Source organism: Corylus avellana, chromosome 11, assembly GCF_965113065.1.
Source record: "Corylus avellana chromosome 11, dhCorAvel1.hap1.2, whole genome shotgun sequence".
NCBI classification, from domain to species: domain Eukaryota; kingdom Viridiplantae; phylum Streptophyta; class Magnoliopsida; order Fagales; family Betulaceae; genus Corylus; species Corylus avellana.
This window is the reverse complement of record NC_142500.1, coordinates 16386660-16410078: the sequence shown is the minus strand read 5'-3', so window position 1 is coordinate 16410078 and position 23419 is coordinate 16386660. Positions and strand designations below refer to the sequence as shown.

At 36.7% G+C, this 23419-nt stretch overlaps 4 protein-coding genes across 4 annotated transcripts; 3 read left to right on the top strand and 1 right to left on the bottom strand.

Moving 5' to 3' along the window:
- Positions 1-3072: 3072 nt before the first annotated feature.
- On the top strand, positions 3073-9848 carry HCC2 (Thioredoxin superfamily protein). Its single transcript, XM_088511807.1, has 7 exons — positions 3073-3386; positions 4837-4969; positions 5150-5225; positions 8758-8958; positions 9041-9130; positions 9246-9378; positions 9460-9848. Exons 1-7 carry the CDS (start codon positions 3316-3318, stop codon positions 9566-9568), a joined length of 813 nt encoding a protein of 270 aa, XP_088367933.1. The 5' UTR covers positions 3073-3315; the 3' UTR covers positions 9569-9848.
- Positions 9849-12412: 2564 nt separating this feature from the next.
- Positions 12413-15845, top strand: TPR14 (tetratricopeptide repeat (TPR)-containing protein). Its single transcript, XM_059577372.2, has 5 exons — positions 12413-13436; positions 13504-13699; positions 13792-13964; positions 14109-14442; positions 15491-15845. The coding sequence occupies exons 1-5, from the start codon at positions 12463-12465 to the stop codon at positions 15665-15667; spliced, it is 1854 nt and encodes a 617-aa protein (XP_059433355.1). The 5' UTR covers positions 12413-12462; the 3' UTR covers positions 15668-15845.
- Positions 15846-17051: 1206 nt separating this feature from the next.
- On the bottom strand, positions 17052-17887 carry LOC132166254 (PLAT domain-containing protein 3). Its single transcript, XM_059577039.2, has 2 exons — positions 17779-17887; positions 17052-17698 (listed from the first exon to the last, which is right to left on the bottom strand). The coding sequence occupies exons 1-2, from the start codon at positions 17854-17856 to the stop codon at positions 17252-17254; spliced, it is 525 nt and encodes a 174-aa protein (XP_059433022.2). The 5' UTR covers positions 17857-17887; the 3' UTR covers positions 17052-17251.
- Positions 17888-21578: 3691 nt separating this feature from the next.
- On the top strand, positions 21579-22385 carry LOC132165910 (NDR1/HIN1-like protein 13). The gene has a single exon (XM_059576616.2). It carries the CDS (start codon positions 21579-21581, stop codon positions 22383-22385), a length of 807 nt encoding a protein of 268 aa, XP_059432599.1.
- Positions 22386-23419: the final 1034 nt, after the last annotated feature.

The window sequence follows — 23419 nt, the reverse complement described above, 5'->3', positions numbered from 1 at the left end:
TGGAGTTGAATTACAGTAGCAACTAAACAATCGAAAGAATTCATATCAATGTTACAGTGATGTTATCTTGAAACTCTGTTTCTCTATTGGAATTCAAATGACTGCCTTCTTTGTTATCTTGAACTCCATCCTTGTCGGCTACCATATTAGCAATACTTGCTGCTGCGATGCCTGCAGAATCATCTGCAGAATTTGTGTCAACATTAGTTACTTTAACAAACATCACCATATTGAGCACTTGTTGATGTTGGTGTCGGCGTGGTTTAAGATGGGGGTGTTAATGCGGTTTATAAAACCGCTAACCGCACTAATCGCTAACTGCCTTTAAAAGCGGTTAGTAAAAACTGTTAGCGGGTTTTTGAAAACCGCTAACCCTTTTTTTAATTATATATATATATATATATATATATATATATATATATATATTATATTTTTATTATGTGTATTGAGTATGTTTATGTTTGTGTTACTTGTTTAGGATATCGACTCTAAGGTTTTTTAACAATTGGGTTTTCTTTGATTTTCATAATTATTATATTTTTATTATGTGTATTGAGTATGTTTATGTTTGTGTTACTTGTTTAGGATATCGACTCTAAGGTTTTTTAACAACTGGGTTTTCTTTGATTTTCATAATTGTATTATTTTGGGTTAGGAACTTGATAATCCTGATAATTTTCATATAACTATGTTTTGGGGTTTTTTTAGGTACCCTTTACATTTTTTTTTTAATTTTTTATATGGGCTCATTTTGGACCAAGCTCAATGTTATCGCAACCTATATGCTTGTTAAACAGTGCACATTTTCATGCCAAAAAGGCACATGAAAGGCCAGAAAGGGCAAAATAAGCCAAAAACTGAAAATTGGACCAAAAGGGGAAAAAAAGAAAAAAAAAAGGTGAAAAAAAAGGAAAAAAAAAATAAAGTGAGCCCAAAAAAGCCTAATTCTCAAATTCAACCAAAAGAGAAAGCCCAAACAAAGCCCAAAAAAGTGGTTAGTTAAAAAAGCGATTAACCGGATGCGGTTAATAAAATGTACTAACTACTTAAGCGGAAGCGGTTAGTGGTTTTAGCCACTAACCGCTAACCGCAACCGCATTATCACTCATAGTTTAAGAGCCTTGATGTGATGGGCCTTCACTCGAGGTTAGTTCCCAGTGGCCAATATCCATTAGCTCAATTAATGAAAAACATACTAAAGTTAAAAAAGTAGTTACTTTGATTAGCATTCAAATAAATAAAATCAAACATCATAATTAATAGTCAATAAAATGCAAAGTGTGATCTCCATAACAAAAATTTAGCAAAACAATACTTCAATTATTATATTTAATATTGAACAAAGAATACATCTTATAATTATTATTGGAAAGGTTATTCTCTCGGGAGGAATCTATTTCTATCCTTTTGGTACCTTTTAGTACCACGGACCAAGATGATAAACTTATTTGGCAAGGAACGGCAAAAGGGCTCTTTTCAGTAAGAAGTGCTTACCACCTAGAAAAAGAGAGAGAAGCGGCTTCTCAGGCAGAAAGTTCATCTCGGGTCCGTCACAGTGACGTATGGAGATCCATTTGGCAACAAAAAATAACAAGTATGGAGAAACACTTCCTCTGGCGAGCTTGTCATGAAATTTTGCCTACAAAAGCAAATCTTTGGGCCAAGAAGGTGACTATGGACTCTTACTGCCCAGTCTGTGAAAGAGCGGAGGAGACAACATACCATGTGCTATGGCAATGCCCTGCGGCCAGGGACATCTGGAGTGCTGGGTGTATTAAATTCTAGAAAAGCTGTCTTGAAGGGCCGTCTTTCCTACAGGTGGTGGAGGGAATGTTGAAGAGCTGCGACCAGATGGAATTTGCTCAGTTTGCAAACATTGCTCGTCGCATTTGGCTTAGGCAAAATGAGATGATTCACGGTGGTGATTTTCTACATCCCAATATTTTAATTCAGCAAGCCACACGGGCAGTGACTCTGTTTCACCTGGTGCGAGATGAGGTGGCACTGCTGGAGGTTGCTAGCGAAGCTTCTAACCACTGTACTTGGAAAAATCCTCCAATTGGGTGGTTTAAGGCCTACTGGGACACCGACGTTAATCAACACTCAGGGCGTGTGGGTCTCGGGGTTGTCATAAGGGATCATCAAGGCAAAATGTGGGCGGCAAAAAGCATGACTCGTCTGGGTTTTTTGGACCCAATATCAGCAGAAACTATGGCAGCCCACTATGGCAATTCGGTTGTGCATTGAGATGGGGATGAAGCAGGTCCAACTGGAGGGAGATGTGAAGGTGGTCGTGGATGCAGTGAATTCCCTGCTGCCTGATGAGAGTGCAATGGGACACCTCACTAAAGATTTGCGTATAGCTCTACGTTCCTTCTCGTCATGGGAGCTGGGGTACGTTCGGAGGGAAGGTAATAAAGTGGCTCATATACTTGCAAGGTTGGCTTTGCAAAACGAGATGGACAGGGTGTGGTTCTATGAACCCCCAGATTGTATACGTGAGACTTTGCATGCTGAGGTTTTAACTCTGCAGTGTATGACTTGAATTTCAATGAAAAAGCGGTTTCTTAAAAAAAAAAAAAAAATTATTATTATTTTGTACATAACCCATCTTTTAGTTGCACCATATTATTTCATGCTTAATGACTATTGACTAATAGATATAATTAATGAAAATTTAGGCCCAAATATAAATTTAAGGGCACATTTAATGAAAAATTTCAAAACATGGTGTGGCTATAGCCTACCCCCATCTACACATGGGTCTCTGGCTGCGTAACCACTTTTGACCTATTATAGTGGTCACTCAACCATTCATTATCCTAGCAAAAATTATGAACCTGTTTTGTCAAAATAATCCTACAAGAAAATGTGAAAATTTATATATATATATATATATATAATATTTTTGTGATTTGAAATTTGTTAATATATTTGGAAAAAAAAAGTGTGTTTTTCAAATTATCAATTAAATGGGATTTTTTTTTGGACAAAGCTCATGGGTAAACAGGATTTAACGGGCCAACGGAGCTCACGTGCCCGAACCAGTCCGTACCCACTTTGGTGTCGGCCTGTGGGCTTTGTGGAGCCATGTTCTCCAGCGCCACGCGGAGGTGAAAATGCAAATTCTATGATAAAACTGAAGGGGAAGTTTTTGAGTAATAAAAAAAAAAAATATTGAGCTTGGGCAGCAAGGCAATTAGCAGAAGGATCAAGGAATATCGATTCTATATGTTTTCTGATTTTCTTTTACAAATATCTAACATGGGTCTTTGCTTGAAAGAGCGACCATTTCACGAGAAAGCCTAGGAAGCCATGCCTGTTTCTCGGTTTCTTTTCTTTTCCTCCAAACGCCGCTCCAAAGAGGCTCTCAATCTACTTAAAAGGTCAGTCCCTAGAACCCTTTAAGCCCCTTCACTTCTTTTCTTTTCTGCTTGATTGGTTGCTTTATTGTATGATTGTATCGCTCTGTTCACTCATATCATTTCGATGTAAACTCTTTAATAGTTTATTGCTTAATGGGATACCTTTTGTTTTGTTCATGTTGTGTAGAAATAATTCAATAATATTAACTCTCTTTTTTCGTCTGAGATTATGTAGTTGAGACGTGAGAGTGGGAGTTAAGGTATTAGGTCTTAGGTGTAGCCCATTTGAAAGTTTGTGAAATTTCGCTTGGTTTTGGTACTTGAATATATCTGTAAATGGAGGTTTGTCTAGATGTCTGAAACTTTGTTTTAGAATAGGCATTTTTTGTTTTTGTTTTTGTTAATGTACAATATAACTGGGTTTAGTCGGAAAGGGCTTGAGCAGCAATTAGGCTGGTTCATTTCGGCTTAATATTGTCAGAAATTCAGAATATTGTGATTTAACATGATATTAGAGTAAAGGGTCTTGAATTTGACCTTGTCTTTGTCATTTTCACGTCTCTGTCATTTACCTGTTGGACCTTACTTATCAAGGAGAGATTGAGCCTACATTTGAGAGGAGTGTTATAATATTTATGAAATAATTAAATTTACCATTTCCTACAAGTTTAAACTTTTTGTGATTTAACAAATATATTTTTCAAAAAATGGTTTCGGTATTTTCATGTGTTTGTTGCAAGCAAGATTGTTGGCCAAAGAAAAGGTTTTTTTTTTTTATGATCAGCAGTAGATTATACCCAAGTACGAGCCAGATAGGTCATTTTCCAGATCAAACCGTGTCCCCTCCCCAATTCCCTCCCCCATCCTCCACTTCTTTAAGGTACTACCACTACCACCACCACTACCACTTCCCTTCCCTCTCCCCACCACCCCTTTGCTCCGCCACCAATAGACCTCCTTTTTTCTTTCTGCTGCCACCACCACTCCGTTTCCCTCCTTCACTCTTCTGCACCGCAAGTACCCCCTCCTTTTCCTCTCTCACTCCACTTCTCCCACCTCCACCTCCACTGCCACCACATACTACCACTACCAACTGATATTTTATGAGTTAGGTGTTTTTTTCTTTTCTTTTTTCTCTTTGTTTTAGAGAAGAGATTTTCAGTGCTGATAAATACTAGAAATTGTTTTCAAGGCTGATCCAAACGATAGAAAGCCAATAATGTTTTCTAAAGATATTTTCTACTAAAAACATTTCCGCTAGGAAAATGTTTGATGTTGAAATAAATGGAGCCTAAATGAGCATGTTTTTATGAGTCTGGGATGGTGGAACGTGTTTCTCTGCCACATTTTCAAGTGTAAGATATATCCTAACATTTGGGAACTACCGTGTGTGCTTGCACGCCACAAAGTCTCTTGTTTTCTGGTTATTTTCACATATGTATCTATACTGAATCATATGTATATCTTGTAGGAGTGGTCCATCGAAGAGGGTTCAATCTTGTAACTATACAAAATCATCGGGATACAGTAATGGAAAGACACATATTCAACCTGTAATGCCTGTAGAAACAAAGGCTTCTCGCTCGTGGGGTGTATATGTTATTGTAATGCTGTCATAGCCCTGTATAATCTCTCATTAATACGTGCTACTTCTTGTTTGCATTGTGCCCTTCTTGAATTATATGAATAATGAACTGATTAGGATTCCTCATATAAGATAATAATTTATCTAGATGTTTATATTTATCTCTTTATATATTTTGATTTATTTTATCATTCCACAGCCAGCTGCTATGCTTGGATTTGCTGGACTAGCAGCTTTTGTTCATTATAATGATGAGAGAAGAGCAATTTTAAAAGGTACGTGTTTTACACTCTGGTACTGCCAGGTTACTGATTTTAATGGGCTGGAAGTTGGAATCTGAAAGTTAATGGTTGGGAACTTTTATGTCTTTTGGTTGTGGCATTGTTATTTCAGTTTCATCTTTCTTCTTTGATTTCTAGTATGTGAGATTGAATAATTTGTTTCTTTGTTGTCTATGTCAGATAAAAAAAATTTAATGACACAATTTTGTGCTTTGTTGTGATAATTATGAAGTGGGAATCAGATGGTTTGGATACATTGTACCATAAGTAGGTCATTCCAACATCTCAAGAATTTGAGTCTGTCTACTCACATGGACATGAGGAATTGTGTTTTTTTTTTTTAATTATTTTTATTCGTAAGGTACACACCCGGTGGGCCTTGAACCCTCGACCTTCCTACAATGGGAGAAAGTACTATTTGAGACCCTTTCAAACACTAGGAAGTACCATTAGGGATACTAACCATGATTCTAGCACTTTCAATCTAAACCCCTCAGTATGCAATTTATCTGGTGACCGAAGTGACTAAGCAATGACAGTAGATTGCAGGCTAAATTCTTACTTTTGTTTATTCTGAGATCCTTCAGTAATGTTGTGGCACACTGAAGAACATTAAAAAAAAAGTGATGCTATATTTTTTCTTAGATCATAGAAATAAGCTAACGGATCTGTGCACAGAAGAAATTACAGTCGCATCATTTGCATTCTTGTGTAAAGTCATCTTAAAGAGCCGGACTGCATCTCTTGTTCCTATTTTGGACTTTAACCGTAATGATTTATCCTTTGGGATTTGATCATTATTTCACTTATTAAAATTTCCTTGTTGACCATCATTGAATAAGGAAGAAGAGGATATAGTTGTTAATTAGACATGCGCCATTACTTTGAAAGACATAAAATTGTGGAGCGGTATAGATATCACATCCATTTTAGAATGATGAATTAAGTGTTATGCTTACAATTCAATGACCTAGCTGATGTATTTGTGACAGTCTGGTACTGATGGATAGATGAGTTTGTGCTGTTTGTGTAGATCAGAGTTGATAGTCTTGCCTTCTGCAACTCTTGTGTAGATCTGCTTCAATGCTAGTACCCAATAATATCTGGTGCTGACAATTTTAAGGGCCATGATCTTAGAGCTCAAGTGGTTTCATGAATGAATGTACTTAACAGTTTTTTGTGCCTTTAGTGGAACTGATTAGGAAATGTCTTCAATAGGCGGTAGCTTTGTTGGTATCAATAGCTGTCACTGGTGGGAGGCTATGGATACACTCCTACTCTATCAGGGGGGATAGAGTGAAGTGAAGTGGCAGCCTATATAGACTAGGATTTTGAAGGAACACCATGAAGGAAAGGAATGAATAATTAAAACATTGTTTGTGTGTGCAGTATGTACGAAGTGGCCCTTGTGTAGTGACCTGGAATGGTTAATAGCCAATTAGGCGTGAGAAGCTTCAAAGGAGAATGCACTTAACATGTAAATATCTGCCTTTGTAATTATAAGCTGTAAATTTAATGATGAAGGGAACTTCTGAATTTAGAATGCTCCATCGACTATGATGCTAAGGGAGCATCCTCTAAGCAGGGGAAAGGCAAGACTCATGCTTTCTATCGTTGAGTGCCTAGGGGGGTTTTAGGCTTTGTTGTTTTGTGGGTTGGGTTTGATGGCCTGTCGGGGTTTGGTTTGAGGGCTTCGGATTGAGGGCTTGGGTTTCTTACTCATTTGGAGCCTCTTGTGTATACTGCCTATATACTTAGGAGCGTCTTACGCTTTTTTATAAAATACATATAAAAAAAAAAAAATTAATGCTGATTTTTTCTTCTACTCTAGAAGAACACATTGTGGGGAAGGAAAGAATGCAGATTATTTGTGATATTTGGTCAGCAATCTAAGCAAGACATGTAAAGGAGGAAGGTGGTTGTTCATTGGACACAAAATGACCCTGACTTTTGCAATGCACAGGAGACTACTTTGGACTTAGGAAGGAGAGGAATGATAAACCTTGAACTTACCTTCTTTGTTCCATCTTCTAAAGCTCCTGTATTGAAGATGAGAAAAATTTTGAATGCCTAGTGGGTGGGCGCAGTACTAGCTGCTTTAAAAAAAAACTTGTCACAATTATATGACTCTAAATTTGGAATCTGAGCTTGTTGGTCCTCTTCATCTCTTCACAAATTTTGGATTTTTTTCCCAGCCAATTTTTCTGGATAGACTGAGTTACCAAGATTGATGGCTATGGAGGATAGCCATGTAGGCTTTGATCTACTTCTATTTCAATCCCTACCCTTTTGCCCTTCCGCACACGTGAGTCACCAGAATAGGGTATTCTTTTTCTGTTTAATTTGTTTAGCTGACTTAGGAAGCAGATCAACATCGCAAAAATATCAAAATTATGAGGTCAATTTTTTTTTTTGCATAAATAGAGATAATGCTTAAAATTAGGGAGGGAAAATAACTTCACCTATGAATAAATGGTTTCTTTTGTCCTCCTTGACATAAATCATTCGAGATTTTATGTATGGACTGGGAGGCCGTTTTGAAGTCTTATCACATTCAACTGGGCATAGGAGTATGGAGCAGTGGTTTAATTCAAAGTTTTAATCTAGCTCTTGATATTGTATAAATTTATTATACTAAGATAAAAGTTTTCTGGTTGTTCCAAATACCCATGCTACTTGTAGTAAGCTTCAAAATTTTGATTTGGTAGCCAAAATTCGAGGTCCAGGAAAGTTAGGAAGAGATGGTATTAAATTAGATAGCTCAGCTGCAACTGTGATAATCCCAGTTGAGTATTGATTATCTGCTTCTACTGTTCCATGTCAGATTATACCCTCTAATAGCTAAAAAGCCCTGAATTTTGGCTTTCATCTAACTTGAAATTAGTTAGAAGTTAAGAGGTGAGTTATGAATATGGAAAATTGGACCCCGTTGAGATCCTCGTCTATGGGTTCTCTTAAAAGCATTATATGCTGTCACTAGGTGAGACTTACCTGGATTAAGGCCTAGAGTTACTGGGCACACTCTCAGCCACTAATATTTTTTGCTATAGAGCATGGTGGTATAAGTAGCCTGAAATGGTTTAGCTGGGTTTCTATTATTGATCAGGTTTTTCTTATCACCATCCATCAACAGTATGAAAAATAAAGCAATTCGAAGTTGAGAAGATTAAAGTGACCCATTCTAGAACCATTCCCATATCAGCAATTTAATGGTATTTCTCCATCAATAACGAAATTTCACTGTTGTATGAATCCTTTCTCCATCCATAACGAAATTTCACTGTTGTATGAATCCTTTTAGGTACTGATTACAAGTAATAAAGTAGTTGCATATTCTCTGTTTTCTTTTGAATTTGAAACATCAAAAATGTAAGCATGAGAAATGTGAATTGACTGTTAATAATCTAGCCAAAAGCTATATTAGTGAAAATATATGTTTCCAGATTTTAGTTGGAGAGGGAAAGTTTTTGATTATGTATATAACTAAATAATATAGTAGTTCTAATTTCTCTCTTTACCGACTCAGGCCAGGGTAGTAAAAATGGTGGAAATACTGTCAAGGGGCCAACAATTGGTGGTCCATTCACTCTAATTGATACAGAGAATCGGATTGTTACTGAGCAGAATTTTGATGGAAAGTGGGTTCTCCTCTACTTTGGTTATACCTCATCTCCAGATATTGGGCCGGAGCAAGTAAAGATTATGGCCAAGGCCATAGATATATTAGGTTGACATTTTTATCAAATAAAATAAATGGTGCTGCTTTGCTGTTATGATCACTGAAATTGTGTAATTTTACTTGGAATTAGAGTCAAAACATGATTCCAAGATTCTACCTGTGTTTGTTACGATTGATCCTCAACGCGATACCTCTTCACAACTTTGTGCTTACCTTAAAGGTTAGGGTTCCCTAACTGAATGTGTGCTGCAATATGCTAACTATTAGAGATACAAATGGTTTGTCTGATCCTCCCTTTGTCCTGCATTCTTTTTCATCCCTTTTACTGATTGCAGAGTTTGACTCAAGAATAGTAGGATTAACGGGACCTGTATCAGCTATTAGGCAGATAGCTCAGGAGTACCGCGTCTATTTTAAGCGGGTAGACGAGGAAGGAGATGATTATCTTGTTGACTCTTCCCACAGCATGTAAACCCTAAGCTCAACCTTGTTTTCTCCCTCTTTTCTGATTGAAATCAAAGTGGAAGTGACCTATCTCATAACAAGCAGGTATCTGATGAGCCCAAAAATGAAGGTTGTGAGATGCTTCGGTGTAGAGTACAATGCAGAGGAACTTTCAGATGCAATAATGAAGGAACTGAGGAGCACCCTGACCTAATGTCTCCAAGATTTTGATAGGTTGCCAATATTTCTCCGATGCGGTAAGGAAAATATTATATTTTAGACAGCCATTCTAACATGACCTTTGTTTTTGTGGTTCTTTCATTCCCAAATTTTTGAAATTTCACTCATATGTTACTGAGTTCAAATGTCAATGAGTTTCTTATTTGAAAATCATCTAGACAAGAGCATAGAAAGATGAACAGAATCTGATTCTTGAAGGCTATCTGTAAAGTTACATTTGATATTATATGCACTGCTTAATCTACATTTTTTTTTTTTTTTTTTTTTTTTTTGAGATGGAATGTAAAGCACCATGATAGGGTGCCCCCATCATGGCTAGTCTATTTTGCCCTGGTTGATGCCAAATGAACTTGATTTTGAGTGACCTAATCTTCCATCAGAAAAAAGGTGGGGTTGGGAAATAAGTTGGGGAAAGGAAAGGGGTTGACCTAACAAGCTTCTCAGTCTCCTTTAGGGCACTTGCTTTGTTTCCCTTCAGTTTTAGGCCTGTTGATTATAAATTTATAGGATAAACAGAAAAAAAAAAAAAAAAAAAGAAAAAGAAAAAGAAAAAAAGAACCTTTCTTTTGACTTTGATGTTCTTTTGGTATCTGCTGAGTTGATATCAAACATTTAGTGACAATAACAACTGCAATAATTTCACATAGCCTATACACCGTTCAAGAAATTACAACACATATGATGTAGTTTTTTTTTTTTTATTATTTTTTTTATTTTTTATTTTTTATAGCATCTAAGCCAAATCCGTGGATCAAACGAATTCAAATAAATCTTTAAACAGTACAAAAAGACAATCGAATTGTGTTTGCACTTGTTGAACTAAATGGCTTATTTGTGGACTTGAATTTTAATGGCTGGTAGCACTGCAAAAAATAGAGCTATTCTTCTATAGAAAAATAAGTAAATTCCTATTTTTCATTTTTTATATAAAAATTTGGAAATTTTTTAATATCTTAAATTGTTATTTAGTTTTAGTAATTTTACAAGTTTATAATCAATTGTTCCATAAATATACATAAACTCCTTGTTATCTTTCTTACAATTATGAATCAACTCTTTTGTTTGGGATTGTGTGAGTTTTTTCGACCCCCCGAATGATTCAATCCATTGATCACGATACCTAGAAATTAAAGGATTTGGAGGAAAATCTTAACTTGTTTTTGCCAATGTTCCAAATTGACCGCTTTCATCAATTTTTTTGACAGAAGCGAAACGAAGTCATATCTATTTGCTATCACTGAAATTAGGTATAAGAAAAATGCTTGGGTTACTATAACTTTTACTATAGTTATATTATAAATTGATGTGCCAGCCTATAATTAGCAGAATGATTAAGAGTGTATGGTTGACAAGTTAGTTACTAACTAATTAGATTGACAAGTCAAGTTTTTTCTTAATCATTTTACTAATTATGGACTGCATGTCAGTTTGTAAGAGATTTTGCGTAAAAGTTATAGTACTTCTAGCGACACTCTTGACTATAAATATCATGTCTAGGACATAAATGATGTCACAAGAATAAATTAATCTGGAATATTAAATTATTAGAAATCTATATAGCAAGACACCATTTTTAAGAAAGGAGAGAAAAAACCACATACCTGTTGTTGAAACTCTAGGGTTTGATAAAACAAACCTAAATTAAGTGGATTGAAACTCTTGTGTTTGGTTTTAATCTCTAACCATGAGTACCATCTTTTTCTATTGTGAGGCTAATGCAATGGTACATGAAAGTAATGGACGGTCAAGAATCAATTTGGAAACGGAAATTAATTTTTTCTCCAAATGGTGCCAGAGAAAACTCTTTCAATCTAATCTATAAAACTCACGTGCTAATTAAAAAAATCTTGTACTTCTCATATACTAAAGGATACATGATAATTTTATAGACTCGATTGAAAGAAATCCCTCCTAAATTTATGAGATTTGAAAATGCTCAATTTTTTTTTTTTTTTTAAAAAAAAATACCACACCATGTGGAGATGGTTATGTGATGGGAGTTTGTAGACATGTCTGCACGAGTAGAGACTGGAAATTGAAGCAATTTAAGATCATGAGCTAGAGTTGCCAAAAGACAAATAATTTTTTCCTTTTTTTTTTTTTTTTTTTTTTTTTTTTTTTTTGTGGATATATCACAGCTGGCCTCGAACGTGGGTGCTCAAAATAAATAAATAAATAAATAAAATAAAAAAAGAAAAAAAAAAAAAAAAAAGAAAAAAAAAAGAAAGAAGGAAACTCGAACGTGCCCCCCCACTCTCTCTCTCTTGGCTGTGAATGAAATAAAAAGAAAATCCCAGGCTTGAATTATAAGCTGCATATGATAAGGCCAAGTCCTTTAATTTCTAAAAATCTAGAGATCCTCATTGAATCCAAGACCGGGTCTCTTGGTTTCCCTTTTCCACCACACAAGAAAGTAGAAACCCAAAAGGAAAGAAAGAAAAAAAAAACACAAAAATAATAATAATAAAAAAAAGGAATGAAGGTCAACTAGATCATTTTTAATAAAACAACAAATCTGCAGAAATGTTCTTCGCTTTTTCTGCAATCATTGACACCTAATTTCGTCATCTCTATAATGGAAAGAGACCCAAAAGAAAGAGAGATTGTTTTATGGAAGCCCCTCCAGGAGGCAATGCAGATCATCTCCTGGGGGTAGGCCTCACACAATATTCATCAGTAGTTTTTTAACATGTGATATTATTGAGTTCAATCTCATCATTTTCCATTTGTTTTATTTTAAGCCTGTTGTTGTTCTTCTCATTGTTGTATAGTTTTATCAGTTTTAACATCAAAAAATGTTCTTCTCATTGTCGGCTAAATAACATTCAATCCTTCTCCTTCATCATACAACACAAGAATTGAGACGAGATGACAAAAATGGAAGACGACACCGTGGAGAAGAAATCAGGCTGTGGCCTATTAAATGCAGTTTTTGGGCGGCGTAGTTTTTGGCCAAGAAGATCTACCTCTACTGGTTCGCTTCCTACCGGGAATGGAACCAATTTCGGCAAGACACCAAGCACTCCGAATTCAAGGAAGCGACGAGGCGGCTCGGATGAGTCCCTTGAGACCTCATCAAATGTATCAGAATCCTCATCAAAACCAATGGCTAGACCTTCCCAAAATCCTCACAGGGGGCCTCCTGCGTATCACCAATACCAGGGCAGAAGACAATCCTATGAGGCTGCAATCATACCCTCAGCAGGCGCATGCGCAAAACAGATGACTCCTAGCCAAGAATATGTTAACCACGGCAAAAGGGTGCCAAAGGAAGCCATTGGCATCTCTGGTGAGCTTGAAAGCATGCTCATAGATCAGCAGAAAAACTTAGGAAATGGTAATCTTGTCCGGGCTTCGTCGAGCAATGTCATGCTTTTCGGAAATCTTGGTAACTTGAGGCAACCGGGAGGAAATCTGAATAATTCACATAATGTTTTTGATCACCTTCCCAAGACTGCAAGAGAAGAGATCCCAAAGCCTAAAGCAAGTTACCCAAATAGTACGGCAATGGGAAATGTGGTAAAGAGTTCTTATAGAGACATGACACCCAATGAAGAGCAGTCAGGTTCCCTGTGCCGGGCAATCTCGACTAGAATGGATCCTGAATCATTGAAGATTATGGGGAATGAAGATTACAAGAATGGAAGATTTGCAGAAGCCTTGGCCTTGTATGATGCTGCAATTTCCATTGATCCCAATAAGGCTTCATACAGAAGCAACAAAAGTGCCGCATTAACCGCTCTCGGCAGGCTTCTTGAGGCAGTTTTTGAGTGCAGAGAAGCCATTCAAATCGAACCTCATTATCACAGAGCTCATCATCGTTTGGCAACATTATATGTGAGGTAAGGAAATTGATTCTCACTAGACAAACAGAGAATGTACATGGCTTCTCATTCTTTTTTCATGCAGATTAGGGGAAGCAGAAAAAGCATTGTATCACTACAAACAGGCAGGACCGGAGGCCGACGGCGACGACATTGCTAAAGTGAAAACACTTCAGGTGCATCTCAACAAGTGCACAGAGGCTCGCAGAGTACGAGATTGGAACACCCTGATTAGGGAAACAGGGTGCGCCATATCTGCAGGCGCGGATTCTGCACCATTGGTGAGACATACGCTTATCCTTTTGATTTAATCTAGCACCATATATAGTGTGATTTTGTGACTCACAAATTGCTTGGTTTCTACTTTGAAAAGATATTTGCTTTGCAAGCTGAGGCCTTGTTGAAGCTCCATAGACATCAAGATGCAGATGAAGCAATGTTGAAGGGTCCACATTTTCACCTTGACGCCTGTACTAGATTCCTGGGCCCTATTGGTAGCGCAAATCTGTTGGTTATTAGGGCTCAAGTTGACATGGTAGCCGGCAGGTTAGTGTTGTATATCGTTATCCGTCGTCGGATTAAGCTTTTGAGACAATTGATGAACTTAAAATCTGACTGAGACTTGGATCCCAAGTCAAGAAATTGCTTATAATGATGGTTTTGTTGGTATATATCCAATTGAGTTCACAGATTCGATGATGCACTGGAGACAGCACAGCGCGCAGCTCGGCTAGACTCGAACAACAGGGAAGCGAACCCAGTGGTGAGGAAGGCTCGGGCAGTTTCAGCAGCTCGATCAAAAGGCAATGAGCTTTTCAAGAAATCAAGGTTCTCTGAGGCATGTGTTGCGTATGGGGAGGGGCTGGAGCACGACCTATATAATTCAGTGCTGTTGTGCAACCGTGCTGCTTGTCGGTCCAAACTTGGCCTATTTCAGAAAGCTGTGGAGGATTGCAATGCTGCCCTCCATGTCCGACCCTCCTACTCCAAGGCTAGACTAAGAAGAGCCGATTGCAATGCCAAGGTGACCACGTTGCACTTCATATATATCATTCTTCTTTTAAAACAAGAGATTTAATAATATATATTGCATTAGGAATATATAGCTAAATCATTGATACCTATTAATCCCCGCCAATTCATATGGTAAAGAACGCAAAACAATCACACAAAAGAGCACCAAGACTTATGTGGTTTCTTCAATGTGAGGTATGTATACTGGCGAAAGCGATTATAAAGAAATTCACTATCAAAGATCAAATATGAAAATCACTCAAAACCCAAAACTTCAATACACCTAGATATCATTTTCACATAAAAGAGATTTTTCCAATACAAACTTCTCTTTTGCTACCACAAATGATGATCTGTTTCTCTCTCTCTCTCTCTCTCTCTCTCTCTCACTTTTTTTTTTTTTTTTTAAGAAAAATGAAAAATCAGTCCTTGTAGTTTACTGTTTACCTGATTTGCAATTAGCTCCCTGTAGTATCAAAATGAACTTAGAGGTCCATGAGGTATACCAAAAAAGTAATTTAGTCTCGACAATCAAATTTCGTCCATCAATTTAATAGATTCCGTTAGTATGACACTTAAATAGAACACGAGTCACAATTTTATTTGCTTTAAAGTTTTACGCTATCGAAATCTGTTAAGTCAATTGACGAAATTTGGCTGTAGAGACTAAATTATTTTTTTAGCATACCTCGGGGACCTCTAAGTTCATTTTGATATTTTAGGGAGCTAATTGCAAATTAGGTAAACCACAGGGATTGACCAACCCCTCCTTTTTTCCCTCTTTTTTTTATGTGAAAGTGATATTTAGGTATATAGGAATTTTGAATGATATTCTCTTCACTATTTTGTATTCCACTTTGATAGTAAATTTCTTTGTCGTTGCCTCTGCTTGTGGACATATCTTATAATGAAAGAACCACTTAAATCCTAGTATTTTTTCTGTGTGAATCGTGATCTTTTACACAAAAAAAAAAAAAAAAAACTGAAGGCCGGAGTTGTTTAGCAATGTTGATCTTCAACAATATGATTAATTTTCTTTTTTGGGATGTAATATATAGTTGGAAAGATGGGAAGCTTCAATAAAAGACTACGAGGTGTTGTTAAAGGAAACACCGGAAGACGAGGAGGTGAGGCGTGCGTTGTCAGAGGCCCAAATACAACTGAAGAAACAACATGGTGAAGACATGGGCATGAAATATAGCACTGGAGCTGACTCTGTCGTCACCTTCTCCTAGTAGAGAGATTTAGATGTACGTATAGAAGGAAAAACCAGCCATGCAGCTTGAACAAAGAGGCCCGGAATAGACAAGAAAAAGAGCTGCTCCTCCGCTCCGGTGGCGGAGCTCTAGGAGTGTAACGATGACATGATAGGTAATCATCAATAGGGGGTAAAAAGTGAAAACAATGGTTTGATTTTGAATGGGGATAGGGGGAAGGGGGAGAAAATTGATACTTTTTTTCAGAGCAAAATGCAGTAGATTTAATTGGAATCAATTTGTTTATGTGTATAGTTGAATGCGTGGAATCTTTGTTTGTAATTTTTTAATCAATCTTTCTTCCTTCACTACTTTCCAAAAGTTGGACGAAAAAGATGCAACTCAGAGCTCAAAAGGGATGGTGTGAAAATGCTGTTGAAAGCATATGCTTGTTGGATATTTAGTGTGGTATTTCTTGATCATTTTTCTACCCTAGTTTGTTTTTCAAGATTTATCAATTTGCTAAGCTTTATTTTAAATAGGAATTCTGATTTAATGAGAATTTATTTGTAATTTTTTTTTTTTTTTGCAAGAGAATTTGTAACCATTATGGAGAAAGACAATGTAGTTCTGTCCAAATCGGGAATGTAGGTTTGAAATGAGAACTTTGTTCACACTTTGTGTTGCAACTAAATTATTATATTATTTTATTATCCTTTTGCCTTGCTTGGCATTTTCTAAAGGGTTAAATGCATAATTGGTATTTGTGATTTACCTACCTCTTTATCAAAAGGGTATCTAGGTCTTAAAAAAGTGACAAAATCGACACTTGTATTTTACAAATTTATCAATTTGATGTCTTTGTCGATAAATTTGAGATTAGACGAATGCAATTGGATATTGTGAGTTTAGATCAATTGAAAGTAATTTCGATTGATCAAACTAACATATATAGCATTGTGCGAGTATGTGAGAAATGATGTGTAATTAATAGGGATGGATGTTCTTAAAGGGTAGCTCAATCGACTATGATCACGTTTTATAAAGCGGAGCTAGTTCGAATTCTTCTTCCCCCTCTTGTGTGGACATTTAAAAAATTAAAAAAAAAAAAAAAAAACAGGCGTACTCATTTCGATCAAACAAATTTGGGTTGAAATGTGCGTAATAAACTTAAAAATAAAAATATATATAGGGGAAGCTTCAATAATTTTTTTTAGTTAAAAGAAAAAAAAAATTCATGTTCACAAACCTACCAATTAAACTCTAGATATTTGTCCCTAAGAGGTAATTCAATGAGCTGGAACCATGCCTAATAAAATGGAGGTCACTAATTCGAATCTCCCTCCCACTCTTGTGGGGACATATAAAAAAAAATCCAAATATTTGAACTTTATCTAAACAGAAAATTAAAATTAAAAAAAAAAAAAAAAAGGGTCACTAATCTTCTTTCCCAAAATAAGCATCCTATTCAGATCATAATAGCCATTAAAGACTCTGACGACAAAAGCTCTAAGTTCGTCATACATAGATGATAGATCCGACACAAACAACATACATTAAACCTTAAACCTTAAGAAACATAAAAATAATACAATAATAAATAAGCACGCGGTAAAAATAAAATTACACGCTAGACTTGAGGCGTCCACGACGATCCTGAGCGACGGAGGGGCAGTAATTCCTGATAGCGGTGAGGTCGTACGGCTCCGTATCGAGGGCGAGCCATTGCTCCACCGTGAAGAGCTGCTGGGCGCAGGGGATGTGGGGCCCGGTGGAAGTGACCTCGACGTAGTTACAGTACCAGCCGTGGTGGTGACCCGAGCCGTCGGATGTGAGGTTGATGGCGCAGATCGGAGCGGCGAGGCACGGTGCCTTGCCGCTGAAAATGTCGAGATTGCCCCTCTCGAAGTAGTTGTGCCCCCGATCCATGAGCCCTCCCCAGGCCTCGAGGTTCGTGATGTGCACGTACTCCCCGTACGCGTCGTACAGCTTTAGGCCAATGATCGAGTCCGTTCCGCCCTTTAGGACCGACCCGGTCCTAACGTACACCGTGTACACGCAATCCTCGTCCAACAAACAAACAAAAAAACCCACCATTTTCGTTAGAAGAATTACCAGCTTGCAATGGTGGAAGGGAAAGGGGATCTTACGTAAGATTTGGCGATGGAGGTGAGGGAGAGAAAGAGCAGAACGGAGAGGAACACAGCGTTGGATGCCATTGCCATCATTGAACTAATGGATAGATTTTGACGCGTGAAGCTTCGTCGCCTCTTTATATATATAGCCCTTCCACGCCAACGTGTTTTGCATTGTTAATTTGCGAATTAAAAAATTATTTATTATGTTATATTTTTAAAAGTGATTAAATATTTGTACCAAAACTTAAAATTTTATTTAATAATTTACATAGAATGCAATTTCTTAGAAAGCATAATTATTACTCTAATTAATGAAGAGAAATTACGGACGGAAACTAAATATGAAATATTATTAATGCTCTTCTTGACCACCAATAATAATATTAGAACAAAATATTTCGATGTGATATAAATAAAAAAAAAAAAATTATATTTTTAAGAATGTTTTGTTTTTGAATTATTTGTTTTTAATAGTAGAAAAGGCTTGGTGTTTAGAGTCAAAATGAAGTAATTTTAGAAAGACTATTTGTGTTCTATTAAGAATGATGTAATTATTTATTTTTTTTTTTTTTGATATGTCTGCACAAGAGAGAAGAGGAGGGAGATTCGAACTAGTGATATCTACTTCATTAAGCGTGATCCTAGCTAATTGATCTACCTCTCGGAGATGAATATTGTGACTATTAAAATCACTCTTTAATTAAAATTCAATAATAATTAATCACAAATCTAATAAAATTTTAATAATCATATCAGTAAAATACAAATAAACCTCTTAAAATTATTCACAGGCATTGGATATGGGAATGACAGTGTGACGCGGGTGCAACTTGGTTGGCAAATGCGGTAGAAAATTACTAAATTAACACTGACAAGTGACAGGTCACAGGTGGGTAAAATTGGTCGCTCAAACAGTAAAGTAGGTGGTGGGGTTGAGAGTCCAACCGGACAAAATATCCGAAAACTTTAATAATTTTGGCCGCGTCTTCATAATTATAGGCAGGAAAGAAGAAGGGTCTGGAACTTTTTTTTTTATCCGATATAAATGAAGCATATTCTAGTGGGGGTGCCAGAAAAGGTGCGGAATTGGTCAATACGACCACGTTTGGCTTTGGAGTATTTATGGTGGTGAGCAAGAATTGGACAAAAATCACACGTTATTGTGTTGGTTTCCTGTGCGTCCTCCTTCCAACATCTTTTCATGTTGTATGGATTCATTATTATATGTAATTAAACAAGTCCCACAGTTGTTTGTACACACTAGACACCATTTATGTCGTTTTAATCCAACGGACTTCTTTCAAATACACGACTCCACCAAGAAAAACAACACTAAACCAAAACAGCATATATAGGAGTTGGTGGGTCTTTTTCTACTTATAATTTGGATAAGGGGAAAAGAGGGAGGAAAATGCAAATGCGGGTACAACCTTTTTTTTTTGGCTCTAGCCTAATGTGTCACATTGCGGGTACAAAAGTTCGTATTTCTATTGAACTTCATAATTTTCTAACAAGAAGATATTGAAATAGAGCTGATAACTTTTTACTTTGTTAATCCAAAAAAAGAAGATGGATGAATGTTTATTTATTTATTTTTCCCGAAAGAATAACTTTTCACTTTGTTAGTCTATGCCCATTTACTGAGGGAGAAGCATGACTTTTTCACTTAGTTATAGAAAAAATTACACTATTTAAAGGAGAAATGAGGGTTAGTAAGGGTATTTCAATGTTCATTTGAGGGTATAAATGTAATTTTGATAACTGGATATTTTGAGTATCTTTTTAAGGATATATCTGTCAATCTATCATCCATAACGACGGCAAAATAGGGAGATCAGGTAAAAAAATGCATGTGATTTGGATTATGTTTGATTTACCAAGCTGGCCTAACATAGGATTTTTTTTTTGCCAAAAAATTATAGTTAAAAAGGGGGTTGAATGTAACAAGTAGTAGTTCATAGAGACAATGTATAAATGAGTTGTGCGTTCACGCGCAGGTGATAAAGTTTACAGAGACAATGTGTAAATGAGTGGTAGTTCACGCGTAAAAAATAAAGGTAATAAACTAAAAAATAAAGAAAATACCGAAACTAAGACAAGCTAAGCAAATATGAAGTTAAAGAACTTCAAATGTTTGAATGTCATTATGCTAGCTGATTACTAATACATGTCTATGAGGCTAATGGTTAGGGACCGACACAAGAAAGGGGAGGGCCCCCCCTTCTCCCATAAGTCTGTTCTTCGCACCATGGCAACCATCACTATGCCACAAGGCCTAGTAGCAGGGTGCTTGACAATGTATACACCAATAAATCAATTGACCATTAACTAACAATTATCAGTGTCAACGTAGTTTGAGAGTCCTAATGTGATCGGTCTGGTGTGGGTGGTCATTAGCCCTCAAGTGGCTACCATCACACTGCCACATGACCTAGTTTGGCAGGGCGCTTGGCAATGCTTACACCAATAAATCAATTGACTATCAACCAACAATTAGCAATGTCAAACGTAATTTGAGAGTCTTAACGTGATCGGTCTGGTTTGGGTACATGGTCATCCGTCCTCAAGTAATCTTCCCTCGGGAGGACAAGAGGATTTTGGCCCTCAAGCTTTCTCCCCTATAGGGCATCGATGTTAAGGACAAGAAGCAAACAAATCCATCAATGCTGTTGATAAGGAATGAGTTGGTGGAGTAGATGAACATGGGAGACAAATTAAGAAGGATTTTTCTATTTATGCCGTTAAATGCTAGAGGAGTTTGTTTTGTGAAGGGGGTGGATAAGATTTTGATCTTTGAATGTCTTTTGATGGACTAAAATTAGGAGGAAAACTAGAGTTATTCAACTGGAGGACAGCTATAAGGCCTCAAATCAATCATTTTCAAAGTTTGAACAAAGAAATTAAAATAAAGTGTTTAATATAAAAGGTGGGTCTTAGTGAGTATGACATAAACATGTGACATATATGATCATATTTTGTAATTGAATTGTAGTTTCTATCTTAATTAATTTGCTTAGATAAAGGGCTTTTTTGCAAAATCCCCAGATATGCAAGTTGTGTAACAAACCCTAGTGAATTTCCACGGTAACAACCCTGACTTATTATGACCTAAATCAGGAATATTGCTTGGTGTAATTCAAGAATTCTTCTTGCATATATCTTGTAAAGTGGAAAAAACTAATAATAGGTAAATTATGGTACCAAAAATGGAAATATTTGTTGTCGATTATGGAACCTTCACTTCAATTATGTAGTTGAGAGAAAACTATTTCGCAGGATGCCCTTTTGGCAATTAATGAAGCATTTTCACATGCTTTTAAAAATGTTATTAAAGAAAACATATTCTCAATATTGTAATAAAAGTGATCATATATAATTAACTAGATGATCAACACTTTCACATGCTCCTTTTTATTTCATTGGATGCCACTTTCAAATTGGAAGAAAATTGTAATATATATTATATCATGGCTCCAAAAATAAGAACACAAGTTAAGGTTGCCTGGCATTGGCAATATAAAAAAAAAAAAAAAACATAGATGTTTGAAATTGTTAACTTGTTGATTGACCAAGTAAAACGATCCAAAAATAGGGTTTTATTGGGAAACATTGTGACCCTAGAGCTGTACTCAACCCCACATACTCACTCACAACATGCGTTGTCCTTTTCTCAAACATGTAACCTCCCCCTTTCTTTCACCTCCTATGTTCTCCAACCACCTATTCCCATGCAATTATTTTTCCTCCTCCACTCTATAGCCTTGGCCCTTGCCACCCTTTAAACCCATTTGTTCACCCCCTCCCCTTTACTCATGGAGGGGCGGGTCCCACCTGCCGGAGGTGATGAAACCGACGCCAATCCTCAAGTGGGGCGACTGCAACCGCCACCGCCGCCACCCCCAATACCACCACCTCCGCTTGCATACCACGCCGAAACGTACGTAATTCAAGTCCCTAAAGACCAAATTTACCGTATTCCACCTCCGGAGAATGCCCTTATCGCCGAACGCTACCGCGCACCGAGCATGCAAAAGAAGAAGGCAGCACGACCTTGCTCCTTCTGCCTATTGGTAATTGGTCTCATCTTGATTATTCTTGCTCTAATTGGGATTGCCATTACAGCATTGTCATTTGCGTTTAACCCAAAAGCTCCTACATTCTCTGTTGTGCAAGTCATAGCCAAGAACCCTAAATCTTCCCCTCATAAACATTCCCAGCCTGCTTACGATATTTCCTTAAGGGTCAACAATCCCAATGACTTCATGGGAATTTATTACAGAACCGGCGGGGTTGCCACATTATCTTTCAAGAGCAAAAAATTTGCCAAGGGAAAATTTCCAAGGTTGTACCAGGACCTGAAGAAATCTACAAAGATTAAGGTTGTCCTAAAAGGATCAAGCGCCACGTTGCCTCACCAAATTGAGAAGAGTATGAAAGACAAGAAATCTAAGTTGCCAATCATGTTAGCTCTAAATGTCAAATTTCAGTTGAAGATGAAACTTGGTACCATGAAGACATGGATTATTGATACCCAGGTTGCATGTAAATTTAAGGTGAGTAAATTGGGGGTGGGTTCCCGGATCTTATGGCAAAAATGTCAGACAGAATTCGAGTCCTAGAAAAGAAGGCAGTTAATGGTGGTGATGGGGGTGTGTTGTTGGTTGTGTTCTTGATCATGCAGTATGAATAATTTCAATTTTTTTTTTTATTATCATTTTTCGTCTCTATATGGTATGTAGTATTCCTCCACTCTGAGTTTTCTTTCACGAATCTTTCATGTCAACCAATTCAATTTATGGGCTTATATATATATACATATATATTATTCTTTATGTAGAAAATCCCATTTGTAGTTTTAATTTTGTAAAATTTGCACCTAGGCAACATGCAATTTCTTGAGTGATTCCTGCAAATGCTTAATTAATTACTCTGTTTAGTTACATTGGACATGAACATTTGCAAATGCTTCCTCCTCTGTTCTAGTCCAGAGTATTTTTTTTCCTTTTTGGGTCTGCTTGGTTTTGAGCCCAAGAAAAATTGGACCAAGCTGTGACTCTTAAGATGTTTTCTTACAATATTTTGATGGTGGGTTATAAAAGAGTTCCAAGAAACCCAAAGTCATAGTAAAGCAATCCACCTTAATAGTACAGAGATTGTCCTTTATCTTTAGGGTAGTCTCAAACAAACTCTTAAGCTACAAGAACATTCTCAGACATACTCCTATTAGGTATGAAGGCTGCTTGGTTATGACTAATACTGATCTATTAGCCAAAATCTTAGTTATACATTTGTAAACCAGATTGCAGCAAGCAATTGGTCTAAAATCTCCCATCAATGAAGGGCTTTGCTTATTGGGAACAAGTGCAAGTATAGTAGCATTAACCCCCTTAAGTAATTTTCCTGATTGGGAAAAAGATTGATGGCCTCAGAAACCTCCAATCCCATCCCTGCATGCAATACCAGAGAGAGCTTCAATAGAAAGAGGTTTCTATGAGGTTTCTATGGTCAAAAGAGAAAGAGGGGTCGTCAACTGGCTACCGGTCATTTGACTATAGGCACTCCGACGCACAAGTCAGTCTTTTTTTTTTTTTTTTTTGAAACATAAATCTTTGCAATTTCATTAATAATAAGATCAAAAGCATAAAACTCTTAT